This window comes from Cyclopterus lumpus, chromosome 1 (genome assembly GCF_009769545.1).
Source record: "Cyclopterus lumpus isolate fCycLum1 chromosome 1, fCycLum1.pri, whole genome shotgun sequence".
Taxonomy (NCBI): domain Eukaryota; kingdom Metazoa; phylum Chordata; class Actinopteri; order Perciformes; family Cyclopteridae; genus Cyclopterus; species Cyclopterus lumpus.
In genome coordinates this window covers 27030515-27050079 of record NC_046966.1, presented here as the reverse complement: position 1 = coordinate 27050079, position 19565 = coordinate 27030515, and the positions used below count along the sequence as shown (strand labels likewise).

The following is a 19565-nucleotide window of genomic DNA, read 5'->3' as shown; positions in this document are numbered from 1 at the left end:
AGACGCCCTCAAACACAGTGGAGACCACCTCAAACACAGTAGAGACCCCTCAAACACAGTAGTAACCCCCTCATACACAGTGGAGACCACCTCAAACACAGTGGAGACCCCTCAAATACAGTGGAGACGCCCTCAAACAAAGTGGAGACCACCTCAAACACAGTAGAGACCACCTCAAACACAGTAGAGACCACCTCATACACAGTAGTAACCCCCTCATACACAGTGGAGACCACCTCAAACACAGTAGTAACCCCCTCATACACAGTGGAGACCACCTCAAACACAGTAGAGACCCCTCAAACACAGTAGAGACCACCTCAAACACAGTGGAGACTACCTCACACACAGTGGAGACCACCTCAAACACAGTAGAGACCCCTCAAACACAGTAGTAACCCCCTCATACACAGTGGAGACCACCTCAAACACAGTGGAGACACCCTCAAACACAGTGGAGACCACCTCAAACACAGTGGAGACACCCTCAAACACAGTGGAGACCACCTCAAACACAGTAGAGACCCCTCAAACACAGTAGTAACCCCCTCATACACAGTGGAGACCACCTCAAACACAGTGGAGACTACCTCACACACAGTGGAGACCACCTCAAACACAGTGGAGACCACCTCAAACACAGTGGAGACCCCCTCATACACAGTGGAGACCCCTCAAACACAGTGGAGACCCCTCAAACACAGTAGTAACCCCCTCATACACAGTAGAGACCACCTCAAACACAGTGGAGACCCCTTAAACACAGTAGTAACCCCCTCATACACAGTGGAGACCACCTCAAACACAGTGGAGACTACCTCATACACAGTGGAGACCACCTCAAACACAGTGGAGACTACCTCATACACAGTGGAGACCACCTCATACACAGTGGAGACCCCCTCAAACACAGTAGAGATCCCTCAAATACAGTAGAGACCCCTCAAATACAGTAGAGACCCCTCAAACACAGTAGTAACCCCCTCATACACAGTGTAGACCACCTCAAACACAGTGGAGACCCCCTCATACACAGTGGAGACCCCTCAAACACAGTGGAGACCCCTCAAACACAGTAGTAACCCCCTCATACACAGTAGAGACCACCTCAAACACAGTGGAGACCCCTTAAACACAGTAGTAACCCCCTCATACACAGTGGAGACCACCTCAAACACAGTGGAGACTACCTCATACACAGTGGAGACCACCTCAAACACAGTGGAGACTACCTCATACACAGTGGAGACCACCTCATACACAGTGGAGACCCCCTCAAACACAGTAGAGATCCCTCAAATACAGTAGTAACCCCCTCATACACAGTGGAGACCCCCTCAAACACAGTGGAGACTACCTCAAACACAGTAGAGACCACCTCAAACACAGTAGAGACCCCTCAAACACAGTAGTAACCCCCTCATACACAGTGGAGACCACCTCAAACACAGTGGAGACCACCTCAAACACAGTAGAGACCCCTCAAATACAGTAGTAACCCCCTCATACACAGTGGAGACCACCTCATAAACAGTGGAGACGCCCTCAAACACAGTGGAGACCACCTCAAACACAGTAGAGACCCCTCAAACACAGTAGTAACCCCCTCATACACAGTGGAGACCACCTCAAACACAGTGGAGACTACCTCACACACAGTGGAGACCACCTCAAACACAGTGGAGACCCCTCAAATACAGTAGTAACCCCCTCATACACAGTGGAGACCACCTCATACACAGTGGATACCCCTCAAATACAGTAGTAACCCCCTCATACACAGTGGAGACCACCTCATAAACAGTGGAGACGCCCTCAAACACAGTGGAGACCACCTCAAACACAGTAGAGACCCCTCAAATACAGTAGTAACCCCCTCATACACAGTGGAGACCACCTCATAAACAGTGGATACCCCTCAAATACAGTAGTAACCCCCTCATACACAGTGGATACCACCTCATAAACAGTGGAGACGCCCTCAAACACAGTGGAGACCACCTCAAACACAGTAGAGACCCCTCAAACACAGTAGTAACCCCCTCATACACAGTGGAGACCACCTCAAACACAGTGGAGACCCCTCAAATACAGTGGAGACGCCCTCAAACAAAGTGGAGACCACCTCAAACACAGTAGAGACCACCTCAAACACAGTAGAGACCACCTCATACACAGTAGTAACCCCCTCATACACAGTGGAGACCACCTCAAACACAGTAGTAACCCCCTCATACACAGTGGAGACCACCTCAAACACAGTAGAGACCCCTCAAACACAGTAGAGACCACCTCAAACACAGTGGAGACTACCTCACACACAGTGGAGACCACCTCAAACACAGTAGAGACCCCTCAAACACAGTAGTAACCCCCTCATACACAGTGGAGACCACCTCAAACACAGTGGAGACACCCTCAAACACAGTGGAGACCACCTCAAACACAGTGGAGACACCCTCAAACACAGTGGAGACCACCTCAAACACAGTAGAGACCCCTCAAACACAGTAGTAACCCCCTCATACACAGTGGAGACCACCTCAAACACAGTGGAGACTACCTCACACACAGTGGAGACCACCTCAAACACAGTGGAGACCACCTCAAACACAGTGGAGACCCCCTCATACACAGTGGAGACCCCTCAAACACAGTGGAGACCCCTCAAACACAGTAGTAACCCCCTCATACACAGTAGAGACCACCTCAAACACAGTGGAGACCCCTTAAACACAGTAGTAACCCCCTCATACACAGTGGAGACCACCTCAAACACAGTGGAGACTACCTCATACACAGTGGAGACCACCTCAAACACAGTGGAGACTACCTCATACACAGTGGAGACCACCTCATACACAGTGGAGACCCCCTCAAACACAGTAGAGATCCCTCAAATACAGTAGAGACCCCTCAAATACAGTAGAGACCCCTCAAACACAGTAGTAACCCCCTCATACACAGTGTAGACCACCTCAAACACAGTGGAGACCCCCTCATACACAGTGGAGACCCCTCAAACACAGTGGAGACCCCTCAAACACAGTAGTAACCCCCTCATACACAGTAGAGACCACCTCAAACACAGTGGAGACCCCTTAAACACAGTAGTAACCCCCTCATACACAGTGGAGACCACCTCAAACACAGTGGAGACTACCTCATACACAGTGGAGACCACCTCAAACACAGTGGAGACTACCTCATACACAGTGGAGACCACCTCATACACAGTGGAGACCCCCTCAAACACAGTAGAGATCCCTCAAATACAGTAGTAACCCCCTCATACACAGTGGAGACCCCCTCAAACACAGTGGAGACTACCTCAAACACAGTAGAGACCACCTCAAACACAGTAGAGACCCCTCAAACACAGTAGTAACCCCCTCATACACAGTGGAGACCACCTCAAACACAGTGGAGACCACCTCAAACACAGTAGAGACCCCTCAAATACAGTAGTAACCCCCTCATACACAGTGGAGACCACCTCATAAACAGTGGAGACGCCCTCAAACACAGTGGAGACCACCTCAAACACAGTAGAGACCCCTCAAACACAGTAGTAACCCCCTCATACACAGTGGAGACCACCTCAAACACAGTGGAGACTACCTCACACACAGTGGAGACCACCTCAAACACAGTGGAGACCACCTCAAACACAGTGGAGACCCCTCAAACACAGTGGAGACCCCTCAAACACAGTAGTAACCCCCTCATACACAGTAGAGACCACCTCAAACACAGTGGAGACCCCTTAAACACAGTAGTAACCCCCTCAAACACAGTGGAGACCCCTCAAACACAGTGGAGACCACCTCAAACACAGTAGAGACCCCTCAAATACAGTAGTAACCCCCTCATACACAGTGGAGACCACCTCATAAACAGTGGAGACGCCCTCAAACACAGTGGAGACTACCTCAAACACAGTAGAGACCACCTCAAACACAGTAGAGACCACCTCATACACAGTAGTAACCCCCTCATACACAGTGGAGACCACCTCATACACAGTGGAGACCACCTCAAACACAGTAGTAACCCCCTCATACACAGTGGAGACCACCTCAAACACAGTGGAGACCCCTCAAACACAGTAGAGACCACCTCATACACAGTGGAGACCACCACAAACACAGTGGAGACCCCTTCAAACACAGTGGAGACCACCTCAAACACAGTGGAGACTACCTCACACACAGTGGAGACCACCTCAAACACAGTAGAGACCCCTCAAACACAGTAGAGACCACCTCATACACAGTGGAGACCACCTCAAACACAGTGGAGACCACCTCAAACACAGTAGTAACCCCCTCATACACAGTGGAGAACACCTCAAACACAGTGGAGACTACCTCAAACACAGTGGAGACCACCTCAAACACAGTGGAGACCCCTCAAACACAGTGGAGACCCCCTCATACACAGTGGAGACCCCTCAAACACAGTGGAGACCCCTCAAACACAGTGGAGACTACCTCAAACACAGTGGAGACCCCTTCAAACACAGTGGAGACCACCTCAAACACAGTGGAGACTACCTCACACACAGTGGAGACCACCTCAAACACAGTAGAGACCCCTCAAACACAGTAGAGACCACCTCATACACAGTGGAGACCACCTCAAACACAGTGGAGGCCACCTCAAACACAGTAGTAACCCCCTCATACACAGTGGAGACCACCTCAAACACAGTGGAGACTACCTCAAACACAGTGGAGACCCCTCAAACACAGTGGAGACCCCCTCATACACAGTGGAGACCACCTCAAACACAGTGGAGACCCCTCAAACACAGTGGAGACCCCTCAAACACAGTGGAGACTACCTCAAACACAGTGGAGACCACCTCAAACACAGTGGAGACCCCCTCATACACAGTGGAGACCCCTCAAACACAGTGGAGACCCCTCAAACACAGTAGTAACCCCCTCATACACAGTAGAGACCACCTCAAACACAGTGGAGACCCCTTAAACACAGTAGTAACCCCCTCATACACAGTGGAGACCACCTCAAACACAGTGGAGACCCCCTCAAACACAGTGGAGACTACCTCAAACACAGTAGAGACCACCTCAAACACAGTAGAGACCCCTCAAACACAGTGGAGACCACCTCAAACACAGTGGAGACCACCTCAAACACAGTGGAGACCCCTCAAACACAGTGGAGACTACCTCAAACACAGTGGAGACCACCTCAAACATAGTGGAGACCCCTCAAACACAGTGGAGACCACCTCAAACACAGTGGAGACCCCTCAAACACAGTGGAGACCCCTCAAACACAGTAGTAACCCCCTCATACACAGTAGAGACCACCTCAAACACAGTGGAGACCCCTTAAACACAGTAGTAACCCCCTCATACACAGTGGAGACCCCCTCAAACACAGTAGAGACCCCTCAAATACAGTAGTAACCCCCTCATACACAATGGAGACCACCTCATACACAGTGGAGACCCCCTCAAACACAGTGGAGACTACCTCAAACACAGTAGAGACCACCTTAAACACAGTAGAGACCCCTCAAACACAGTAGAGACCCCTCAAACACAGTGGAGACCACCTCAAACACAGTAGAGACTCCTCAAACACCCTGAAACAAACTGAAAAATAAAACAACTGAAACCTTTTCTATCTCCCACTGTTTATACCAGTCTTCCATTCACAGACGTTCAGTAATACAAAGCTTTGCATGGTCAGTATACCACTGACCTTTGACCCCTGTGGTACCTTAGCTGTTAGCTTAGCCTTCTACTCAATATTTGTTGCTTTTATCTCATGCATTTGTCTTAAAGGTTCATTATCTTTGAGTCGTGTGACTCTGTATTGTTTACTTGCTTTATATATAAAGCATTATTATTATTATTGCTGTTATTTACATTTTAAACCACACAACCTCCCAGCAGCTGGTAATGTGTTTGTAACCATGATTAGCACCTTAGCATGTTAGCATGCTATCAGAGACGCTCTTTCGGTTTTGTGACTCTTCTTCTTTGTGTTTCTTCCTCTCAGATTCCCGAGGAGGTGAGTGAGTTCAGAACACGAGAACCTTCACTTTCACACTCATTGTGTCTTACGTAGCGCCGCCGTGTGTCCGGCAGCACCGCGGCTGTCCGAGCGTCCACCTGAAGAAGGACTTCTTCCTGCGCCAGTCCTCCTGCGCTCGCTCAGAGACCTTCATCAACCTGCGAGAGGTGAGCGCCAGGCTCCGCCTCCCACCGGGCGAGTACCTGATCGTCCCGTCGACCTTCGAACCCTCGAAGGAGGCCGACTTCGTTCTGAGGGTCTTTACCGAGAAACAGTCGGAGACCGAGTGAGTCTGTCGGACCCTTTGGGATCCTAGTGATGTATTGAATATTGATTTCCTCTGACGCTGGGCATCTCTGCAGGGAGATGGACGACGACGTGGTGGCAGACTTTGAAGAAGAGGTGAGGAATGAAACGATAAGAGAAATGATCTTCTTTCCCTCTCTTTAGAATCAACACAAACGTTTACGTTTATCCATCCATCCATCCATCCATCCATCCATCCATCCATCCATTATCATCTCTTATCCGGGGTCGGGTCGCGGTGGCAGCAGGTTCAGCAGGCCGACCCAGGCTTCCCTCTCACCCGCAACACTTTCCAGCTCATTCTGGGGGATCCCGAGGCGTTCCGAGGCCAGCCGGGAGATATAATCCCTCCAGCGTGTCCTCGGTCTTCCCCGGGGCCTCCTACCAGTTGGACGTGCCCGGAAAACCTCTAATGGGAGGCGTCCAGGAGGCATCCTGACTAGATGAACCACCTCAGCTGACTCCTTTGGACACGAAGGAGCAGCGACGTTTACGTTTAACCGTTCAATATTCAAAGGAATATGAAGTTCCTTGTTCATCGTCTGTTTCCATAAAGCACATTCAGACAAAACGTTGACATATATTAAATCACAGTAATAATTAAAGGGCTTTGTGTCGGGATGACCTTTGACCTTGCTGTCCTTCTTCTCTGCAGGAGGAGATCTCGGCGGACGACGTTGACGACTCCTTCAGGTCCATGTTCGCTCAGCTGTCTGGAGACGTGAGTTCTGGATCATCTCTTCCTGAAGCTGTAAAGATGTACAATACATTTACAAACTCCTGTCTCCTCTCAACAGGACATGGAGATCTCAGTGAGAGAGCTCAGGACCATCCTCAACCGGGTCGTGTCCAAACGTAGGTTCTGATGCTTCTGACGGATCCCACAAACGTGACTGGTTCTCGCTGTTTAACGTCACTTCTTCTTCTGTGGTGGTTTACAGACAGAGATCTTCAGACGGATGGCTTCAGTATGGAGTCCTGCAGGGCCATGGTCAGCCTTATGGACGTATCCTCCACCTGCTGGTTCTGTTGGTTCTGCTACTTCTGATGGTTCCGTTAGTTCTGCTGGTTCTGTTAGTGCTGCTGGTTGTGTTATTTCTGGTGGTTCTGCTGGTTCTTGGACTTCTGTTGGTTCTGTTAGTTCTGCTGGTTTTGTTAGTTCTTGTGGTTCTGCTGGTTCTGTTAGTTTTGCTGGTTCTGGTGGTTCTTTTACTTCTGTTGATTCTGTTAGTTCTGCTGGTTCTGCTAGTACTTTATTTCATAAAATACAGCAGCAGCTCTGGATTCATGACATTCTTCTGGCTTTGTCGTAGAACCTGCCACCGATACGTTCTGTAATTTGTCGTTAAACTCTTTGTTCTGCTGCTCGTCTTCATCACTTCTTCTTCTTGACTTGAGCTCAGAAGGACGGCAGCGCTCGACTCGGTCTGCTGGAGTTTCAGGTTCTGTGGAACAAGATCAGGAAGTGGCTGGTGAGGAACCTCGTGAAGAACGTGGAACTAAACATGAGGACATGTGTTAGAACATATCTGCTTATGAAGACCACAACTCCCAGGGTGCATTTCACATAACCGATTCCAACGTGTTTCTGTAGTCCGGCAGGAAGTCGTCATCACTGGTTCCTCCACAAACAGCCAATAGAATGATGTCATTATATTCTGGATTATTACATAAAATAAACAAGTTCTGCTCATGTGCGGAAGCGCCGACCCATCATGCTTTGTGGGAGAACCCGCCCCTTAACGCTAATATTAGCCTAGCTATGATGCTAAGCTAAAGGAAAACTACAATTCACATAATATTTCATTTTTAAACTCACACATGAAAATCAACTGAGACATAAATGATTATTTTACATATTCCTATATTTTTGTAACGTTATTATAAACATTTTAAATTTTCTTAAAAACTATTTGCTCAACACAGTTGATTTTTCGCAGTGAATTTATTGAGGAAAAAGTTGCAAAGTCAACCCAGAGTACCGTTAGCATCACAGCTAGGCTAACATTAGCATTTAGTAGGGGCTGGTCTTCTTGCAAGGCATTCTGGGTAGGCAGTTTGGCACATGAGCAGAACGGATCGGGCCGCTGGATAACATGTGAGCTAACAAAGCTAACGGGTAGTTGCCATCTGAATCTTGTGTCTGCAGGGAATCTTCCGAGAGTTCGATCTGGATAAATCCGGCTGCATGAGTTCCTACGAGATGCGCCTGGCGCTGGGAAACGGCGGTGAGTCTTGTCGCTCGTGGCATTAACGGTCATATTATCTGAACTAACCGGTGACCTCTGACCTCTGGTGCCCTCAGGGTTCAAACTCAACAACAAGCTGTATCAGATGCTGGTCGCTCGATACGCCGACAACGAGATCATTGACTTCGACAACTTCACCTGCTGCCTCGTCAAACTGGAGGCCATGTTCAGTAGGTCCCTGTGCTGCGTTCAAGGCCCTCTGGTCACTGTGCTGCTGCGTTCAAGGCCCTCTGTTCACTTGCTGCTGCGTTCAAGGCCCTCTGGTCACTGTGCTGCTGCGTTCAAGGCCCTCTGTTCACTGTGCTGCTGCGTTCAAGGCCCTCTGGTCACTGTGCTGCTGCGTTCAAGGCCCTCTGTTCACTTGCTGCTGCGTTCAAGGCCCTCTGGTCACTGTGCTGCTGCGTTCAAGGCCCTCTGTTCACTGTGCTGCTGCGTTCAAGGCCCTCTGGTCACTGTGCTGCTGCGTTCAAGGCCCTCTGTTCACCTTGCTGCTGCGTTCAAGGCCCTCTGGTCACTGTGATGCTGCGTTCAAGGCCCTCTGTTCACCTTGCTGCTGCGTTCAAGGCCCTCTGTTCACCTTGCTGCTGCGTTCAAGGCCCTCTGTTCACCTTGCTGCTGCGTTCAAGGCCCTCTGGTCACTGTGATGCTGCGTTCAAGGCCCTCTGTTCACCTTGCTGCTGCGTTCAAGGCCCTCTGTTCACCTTGCTGCTGCGTTCAAGGCCCTCTGGTCACTGTGCTGCTGCGTTCAACTTTACTGGAGTTCTTTATACTCCACTCAGAATAAACAATGTTCTTTTACTGCTTTACTTTACAACTAGTAAATAATTAAGTATTTTATAGATTATATGAACTCATTAACGCATGAATATTTAATATCACATTAATACTATAGATAGATAGATACTGTATTCATCCCCAGAGCAAAGTTACAGAGTAAACATAAAGTATAGTATGAAAACATGCACAATGTGTTCAATATATTAAAACATATTATGAGTACTTGAAGTACATTCTGATAACAATATGTTGGTACTTTTAATTGTAACAGAGTATTTCTACACTGTGGTACTTTTACTGCAGTAATCATGGTGCTGCTTTCTACCAGGTGACTGGAACGCAGCACGTTGTGTTTCTTCTTCTGTGGTGTTTCTCAGAGGCGTTCCAGGCGCTGGACCGAGACGGGACCGGAAGTGCGGAGCTGAACATCGGCGAGGTTTGTGACGACAACCGGAAATCTTCATATATATAACGATAACAATATGATTTATATGAAACAATATGATTTATATATAACAATATGATTTATATATATATAACAATATGATTTATATATAACAATATGATTTATATAAAACAATATGATTTATATATAACAATATGATTTATATATATATAACAATATGATTTATATATAACAATATGATTCATATATATATAACAATATGATTTATATATATATAACAATATGATTTATATATAACAATATGATTCATATATAACAATATGATTCATATATATATAACAATATGATTTATATATAACAATATGATTTATATAAAACAATATGATTTATATATAACAATATGATTTATATATAACAATATGATTCATATATAACAATATGATTTAAATATATATAACAATATGATTTATATAAAACAATATGATTTAAATATATATAACAATATGATTTATATATAACAATATGATTCATATATAACAATATGATTTAAATATATATAACAATATGATTTATATAAAACAATATGATTCATATATATAACAATATGATTCATATATATATATAACAATATGATTTATATAAAACAATATGATTCATATATAACAATATGATTTATATAAAACAATATGATTTATATATAACAATATGATTTATATATAACAATATGATTCATATATATATAACAATATGATTTATATATAACAATATGATTCATATATAACAATATGATTTATATATAACAATATGATTTATATACAACAATATGATTCATATATAACAATATGATTTATATAAAACAATATGATTCATATATATATAACAATATGATTTATATATAACAATATGATTTATATATATAACAATATGATTCATATATAACAATATGATTTATATACAACAATATGATTCATATATAACAATATGATTTATATATAACAATATGATTCATATATATATAACAATATGATTTATATATAACAATATGATTCATATATATATAACAATATGATTTATATATAACAATATGATTCATATATAACAATATGATTTAAATATATATAACAATATGATTTATATAAAACAATATGATTTATATATAACAATATGATTCATATATATATAACAATATGATTTATATATAACAATATGATTCATATATAACAATATGATTTAAATATATATAACAATATGATTTATATAAAACAATATGATTTAAATATATATAACAATATAATTCATATATAACAATATGATTCATATATAACAATATGATTCATATATATAACAATATGATTCATATATATATAACAATATGATTCATATATATATAACAATATGATTCATATATATATAACAATATGATTCATATATAACAATATGATTCATATATAACAATATGATTTATATATAACAATATGATTTATATATAAAAATATGATTTATATAAAACAATATGATTTATATATAACAATATGATTTATATATAACAATATGATTCATATATAACAATATGATTTATATAAAACAATATGATTCATATATATAACAATATGATTCATATATATATAACAATATGATTCATATATATATATATAACAATATGATTCATATATAACAATATGATTCATATATATATAACAATATGATTTATATAAAACAATATGATTTATATATAACAATATGATTTATATATAACAATATGATTCATATATAACAATATGATTTAAATATATATAACAATATGATTTATATATAACAATATGATTTATATAAAACAATATGATTTATATATAACAATATGATTCATATATAACAATATGATTCATATATATATATAACAATATGATTTATATATAACAATATGATTCATATATATATAACAATATGATTTATATATAACAATATGATTCATATATAACAATATGATTTATATAAAACAATATGATTTATATATAACAATATGATTTATATATAACAATATGATTCATATATAACAATATGATTTAAATATATATAACAATATGATTTATATATAACAATATGATTTATATAAAACAATATGATTTATATATAACAATATGATTCATATATAACAATATGATTCATATATATATATAACAATATGATTTATATATAACAATATGATTCATATATATATAACAATATGATTCATATATAACAATATGATTCATATATATATATAACAATATGATTTATATATAACAATATGATTCATATATATATAACAATATGATTTATATATAACAATATGATTCATATATATATAACAATATGATTTATATATAACAATATGATTCATATATAACAATATGATTTAAATATATATAACAATATGATTTATATAAAACAATATGATTTAAATATATATAACAATATAATTCATATATAACAATATGATTCATATATAACAATATGATTCATATATAACAATATGATTTATATAAAACAATATGATTCATATATAACAATATGATTTATATAAAACAATATGATTCATATATAACAATATGATTTAAATATATATAACAATATGATTTATATATAACAATATGATTTATATATAACAATATGATTCATATATAACAATATGATTCATATATATATAACAATATGATTCATATATATATAACAATATGATTCATATATAACAATATGATTTATATATAACAATATGATTCATATATAACAATATGATTTAAATATATAAAACAATATGATTCATATATAACAATATGATTTATATATAACAATATGATTTATATATAACAATATGATTCATATATATATAACAATATGATTCATATATAACAATATGATTCATATATATATAACAATATGATTCATATATATATAACAATATGATTCATATATAACAATATGATTTATATAAAACAATATGATTCATATATAACAATATGATTTAAATATATAAAACAATATGATTCATATATAACAATATGATTTATATACAACAATATGATTTATATATAACAATATGATTCATATATATATAACAATATGATTCATATATAACAATATGATTCATATATATATAACAATATGATTCATATATATAACAATATGATTCATATATAACAATATGATTCATATATAACAATATGATTCATATATAACAATATGATTTATATATAACAATATGATTCATATATATATAACAATATGATTTATATATATATATAACAATATGATTCATATATAACAATATGATTTATATATAACAATATGATTCATATATATATAACAATATGATTTATATATATATAACAATATGATTTATATATAACAATATGATTCATATATATATAACAATATGATTCATATATATATAACAATATGATTCATATATAACAATATGATTCATATATAACAATATGATTTATATATAACAATATGATTCATATATATATAACAATATGATTTATATATAACAATATGATTCATATATAACAATATGATTCATATATAACAATATGATTTATATAAAACAATATGATTCATATATATAACAATATGATTTATATAAAACAATATGATTCATATATATAACAATATGATTTAAATATAACAATATGATTCATATATATATAACAATATGATTCATATATAACAATATGATTCATATATATATAACAATATGATTCATGTATAACAATATGATTTAAATATATATAACAATATGATTTATATATAACAATATGATTCATATATAACAATATGATTTAAATATAACAATATGATTTATATATAACAATATGATTCATATATAACAATATGATTCATATATATATATATAACAATATGATTCATATATAACAATATGATTCATATATAACAATATGATTTAAATATAACAATATGATTTATATATAACAATATGATTCATATATAGCAATATGATTTAAATATAACAATATGATTTATATATAACAATATGATTCATATATAACAATATGATTCATATATATATATAACAATATGATTCATATATAACAATATGATTTATATATAACAATATGATTCATATATAACAATATGATTTATATATAACAATATGATTCATATATAACAATATGATTTATATATAACAATATGATTTAAATATAACAATATGATTTAAATATATATAACAATATGATTCATATATAACAATATGATTTAAATATAACAATATGATTTAAATATATATAACAATATGATTCATATATAACAATATGATTTAAATATAACAATATGATTCATATATATATAACAATATGATTCATATATAAAAATATGATTCATATATAACAATATGATTCATATATAACAATATGATTTATATATAACAATATGATTCATATATAACAATATGATTTAAATATATATAACAATATGATTTATATATAACAATATGATTCATATATATATATAACAATATGATTCATATATAACAATATGATTCATATATAACAATATGATTCATATATATATATATAACAATATGATTCATATATAACAATATGATTCATATATAACAATATGATTTATATATAACAATATGATTCATGTATAACAATATGATTTATATATAACAATATGATTAACAATATGATTTATATATAACAATATGATTTATATATAACAATATGATTTATATATAACAATATGATTTAAATATAACAATATGATTTAAATATATATAACAATATGATTCATATATAACAATATGATTTAAATATAACAATATGATTCATATATAAAAATATGATTCATATATAACAATATGATTTATATATAACAATATGATTCATATATAACAATATGATTCATGTATAACAATATGATTTAAATATATATAACAATATGATTCATATATAACAATATGATTTAAATATATATAACAATATGATTTATATATAACAATATGATTTAAATATATATAACAATATGATTCATATATAACAATATGATTCATATATAACAATATGATTTAAATATATATAACAATATGATTTATATATAACAATATGATTCATATATAACAATATGATTCATATATAACAATATGATTTAAATATAACAATATGATTTAAATATATATAACAATATGATTCATATATAACAATATGATTCATATATAACAATATGATTTAAATATAACAATATGATTTAAATATATATAACAATATGATTCATATATAACAATATGATTCATATATAACAATATGATTCATATATATATAACAATATGATTCATATAAAACAATATGATTTAAATATAACAATATGATTTATATATAACAATATGATTCATATATAACAATATGATTCATATATAACAATATGATTTATATATACATAACAATATGATTTATATATAACAATATGATTTAAATATATATAACAATATGATTCATATATAACAATATGATTCATATATAACAATATGATTTAAATATAACAATATGATTTATATATAACAATATGATTCATATATATATAACAATATGATTCATATATAACAATATGATTCATATATAACAATATGATTTAAATATATATAACAATATGATTCATATATAACAATATGATTTAAATATATATAACAATATGATTCATATATAACAATATGATTCATATATAACAATATGATTTATATATAACAATATGATTCATATATATATATATATAACAATATGATTCATATATAACAATATGATTCATATATATATATAACAATATGATTCATATATAACAATATGATTTAAATATAACGATATGATTTAAATATATATAACAATATGATTCAGATATATATAACAATATGATTTAAATATATATAACAATATGATTCATATATAACAATATGATTCATATATAACAATATGATTTATATATAACAATATGATTCATATATATATATATAACAATATGATTTATATATAACAATATGATTCATATATATATATAACAATATGATTCATATATAACAATATGATTTATATATAACAATATGATTCATGTATAACAATATGATTCATATATAACAATATGATTTAAATATATATAACAATATGATTCATATATAACAATATGATTCATGTATAACAATATGATTCATATATAACAATATGATTTAAATATATATAACAATATGATTCATATATAACAATATGATTTAAATATATATAACAATATGATTCATATATAACAATATGATTCATATATAACAATATGATTTATACATAACAATATGATTCATATATATATATATATAACAATATGATTCATATATAACAATATGATTTAAATATAACGATATGATTTAAATATATATAACAATATGATTCAGATATAAAAATATGATTCATATATATAACAATATGATTTAAATATAACAATATGATTCATATATAACAATATGATTTATATATATATAACAATATGATTCATATATAACAATATGATTTATATATATATAACAATATGATTCATATATAACAATATGATTTATATATAACAATATGATTCATATATATAACAATATGATTCATATATAACAATATGATTTATATATATACATAACAATATGATTTATATATAACTATATGATTTATATATAACAATATGATTTAAATATAACAATATGATTTAAATATATATAACAATATGATTCATATATAAAAATATGATTTATATATATAACAATATGATTTATATATAACAATATGATTCATATATAACAATATGATTTAAATATATATAACAATATGATTTATATATAACAATATGATTTATATATAACAATATGATTCATATATAACAATATGATTCATATATATATAACAATATGATTCATATATATATAACAATATGATTCATATATAACAATATGATTTATATATAACAATATGATTCATATATAACAATATGATTTAAATATATAAAACAATATGATTCATATATAACAATATGATTTATATATAACAATATGATTCATATATATATAACAATATGATTCATATATAACAATATGATTCATATATATATAACAATATGATTCATATATATATAACTATGATTCATATATAACAATATGATTTATATAAAACAATATGATTCATATATAACAATATGATTTAAATATATAAAACAATATGATTCATATATAACAATATGATTTATATATAACAATATGATTTATATATAACAATATGATTCATATATATATAACAATATGATTCATATATAACAATATGATTCATATATATATAACAATATGATTCATATATATATAACAATATGATTCATATATAACAATATGATTTATATATAACAATATGATTTATATATAACAATATGATTCATATATATATAACAATATGATTCATATATATATAACAATATGATTCATATATATATAACAATATGATTCATATATATATAACAATATGATTCATATATAACAATATGATTCATATATATATAACAATATGATTCATATATATATAACAATATGATTTATATATAACAATATGATTCATATATATATAACAATATGATTCATATATAACAATATGATTCATATATATATAACAATATGATTCATATATATATAACAATATGATTCATATATAACAATATGATTCATATATAACAATATGATTCATATATAACAATATGATTCATATATATATAACAATATGATTCATATATATATATAACAATATGATTCATATATAACAATATGATTCATATATATATAACAATATGATTCATATATATATAACAATATGATTCATATATAACAATATGATTCATATATATATAACAATATGATTCATATATATATATAACAATATGATTCATATATAACAATATGATTTATATATAACAATATGATTTATATATAACAATATGATTCATATATATATAACAATATGATTCATATATATATAACAATATGATTTATATATATATAACAATATGATTTATATATAACAATATGATTCATATATATATATAACAATATGATTCATATATAACAATATGATTCATATATAACAATATGATTCATGTATAACAATATGATTCATATATAACAATATGATTTAAATATATATAACAATATGATTCATATATAACAATATGATTCATGTATAACAATATGATTCATATATAACAATATGATTTAAATATATATAACAATATGATTCATATATAACAATATGATTTAAATATATATAACAATATGATTCATATATAACAATATGATTTATATATAACAATATGATTTATATATAACAATATGATTCATATATATATAACAATATGATTCATATATAACAATATGATTCATATATATATAACAATATGATTCATATATATATAACAATATGATTCATATATAACAATATGATTCATATATAACAATATGATTCATATATATATAACAATATGATTCATATATATATATATAACAATATGATTCATATATAACAATATGATTTATATATAACAATATGATTCATATATATATAACAATATGATTTATATATATATAACAATATGATTTATATATAACAATATGATTCATATATATATATAACAATATGATTCATATATAACAATATGATTCATATATAACAATATGATTCATGTATAACAATATGATTCATATATAACAATATGATTTAAATATATATAACAATATGATTCATATATAACAATATGATTCATGTATAACAATATGATTCATATATAACAATATGATTTAAATATATATAACAATATGATTCATATATAACAATATGATTTAAATATATATAACAATATGATTCATATATAACAATATGATTCATATATAACAATATGATTTATACATAACAATATGATTCATATATATATATATATAACAATATGATTCATATATAACAATATGATTTAAATATAACGATATGATTTAAATATATATAACAATATGATTCAGATATAAAAATATGATTCATATATATAACAATATGATTTAAATATAACAATATGATTCATATATATATAACAATATGATTCATATATAACAATATGATTTATATATATATAACAATATGATTCATATATAACAATATGATTTATATATAACAATATGATTCATATATATAACAATATGATTCATATATAACAATATGATTTATATATATACATAACAATATGATTTATATATAACTATATGATTTATATATAACAATATGATTTAAATATAACAATATGATTTAAATATATATAACAATATGATATATATATAACAATATGATTTATATATAACAATATGATTTATATATAACAATATGATTCATATATAACAATATGATTTATATATAACAATATGATTCATATATATATATAACAATATGATTTATATATATATATATATATATATATATATATATATATATATATATATACTGTTGGCCTCAAGGAAGTTCTGGCAAACCATCCGACGGCTCAGGAAGGGAAAGCAGGGTCTACCCCAGGCTGTTCTCAGCAGGGGGGGGGAACTGCTGACCCGGACTGGGGACATCGTCGGGCGGTGGAAAGAGCACTTTGAGGAACTCCTAAACCCGGCCAACATGTCCCCCGGAGAGGGGGCAGCGCCGGAAGACTTTGGGGTGGATTCACCCATATCCCTGGCAGAG

At 31.6% G+C, this 19565-nt stretch overlaps 1 protein-coding gene across 1 annotated transcript in view; it reads left to right on the top strand.

Annotated features, from left to right (window-relative positions):
• The window catches only part of capn1b (calpain 1, (mu/I) large subunit b), a 32978-nt gene that overhangs the window by 11857 nt on the left and 1556 nt on the right, over positions 1 to 19565 (top strand). The window contains exons 11-20 of the mRNA XM_034531871.1: positions 6040 to 6051; positions 6129 to 6340; positions 6417 to 6456; positions 7016 to 7081; positions 7158 to 7215; positions 7302 to 7366; positions 7764 to 7832; positions 8510 to 8588; positions 8666 to 8779; positions 9764 to 9822. Of these exons, the coding sequence (XP_034387762.1) occupies positions 6040 to 6051; positions 6129 to 6340; positions 6417 to 6456; positions 7016 to 7081; positions 7158 to 7215; positions 7302 to 7366; positions 7764 to 7832; positions 8510 to 8588; positions 8666 to 8779; positions 9764 to 9822 (774 nt within the window). The remainder of the gene's footprint in view (positions 1 to 6039; positions 6052 to 6128; positions 6341 to 6416; positions 6457 to 7015; positions 7082 to 7157; positions 7216 to 7301; positions 7367 to 7763; positions 7833 to 8509; positions 8589 to 8665; positions 8780 to 9763; positions 9823 to 19565) is intronic.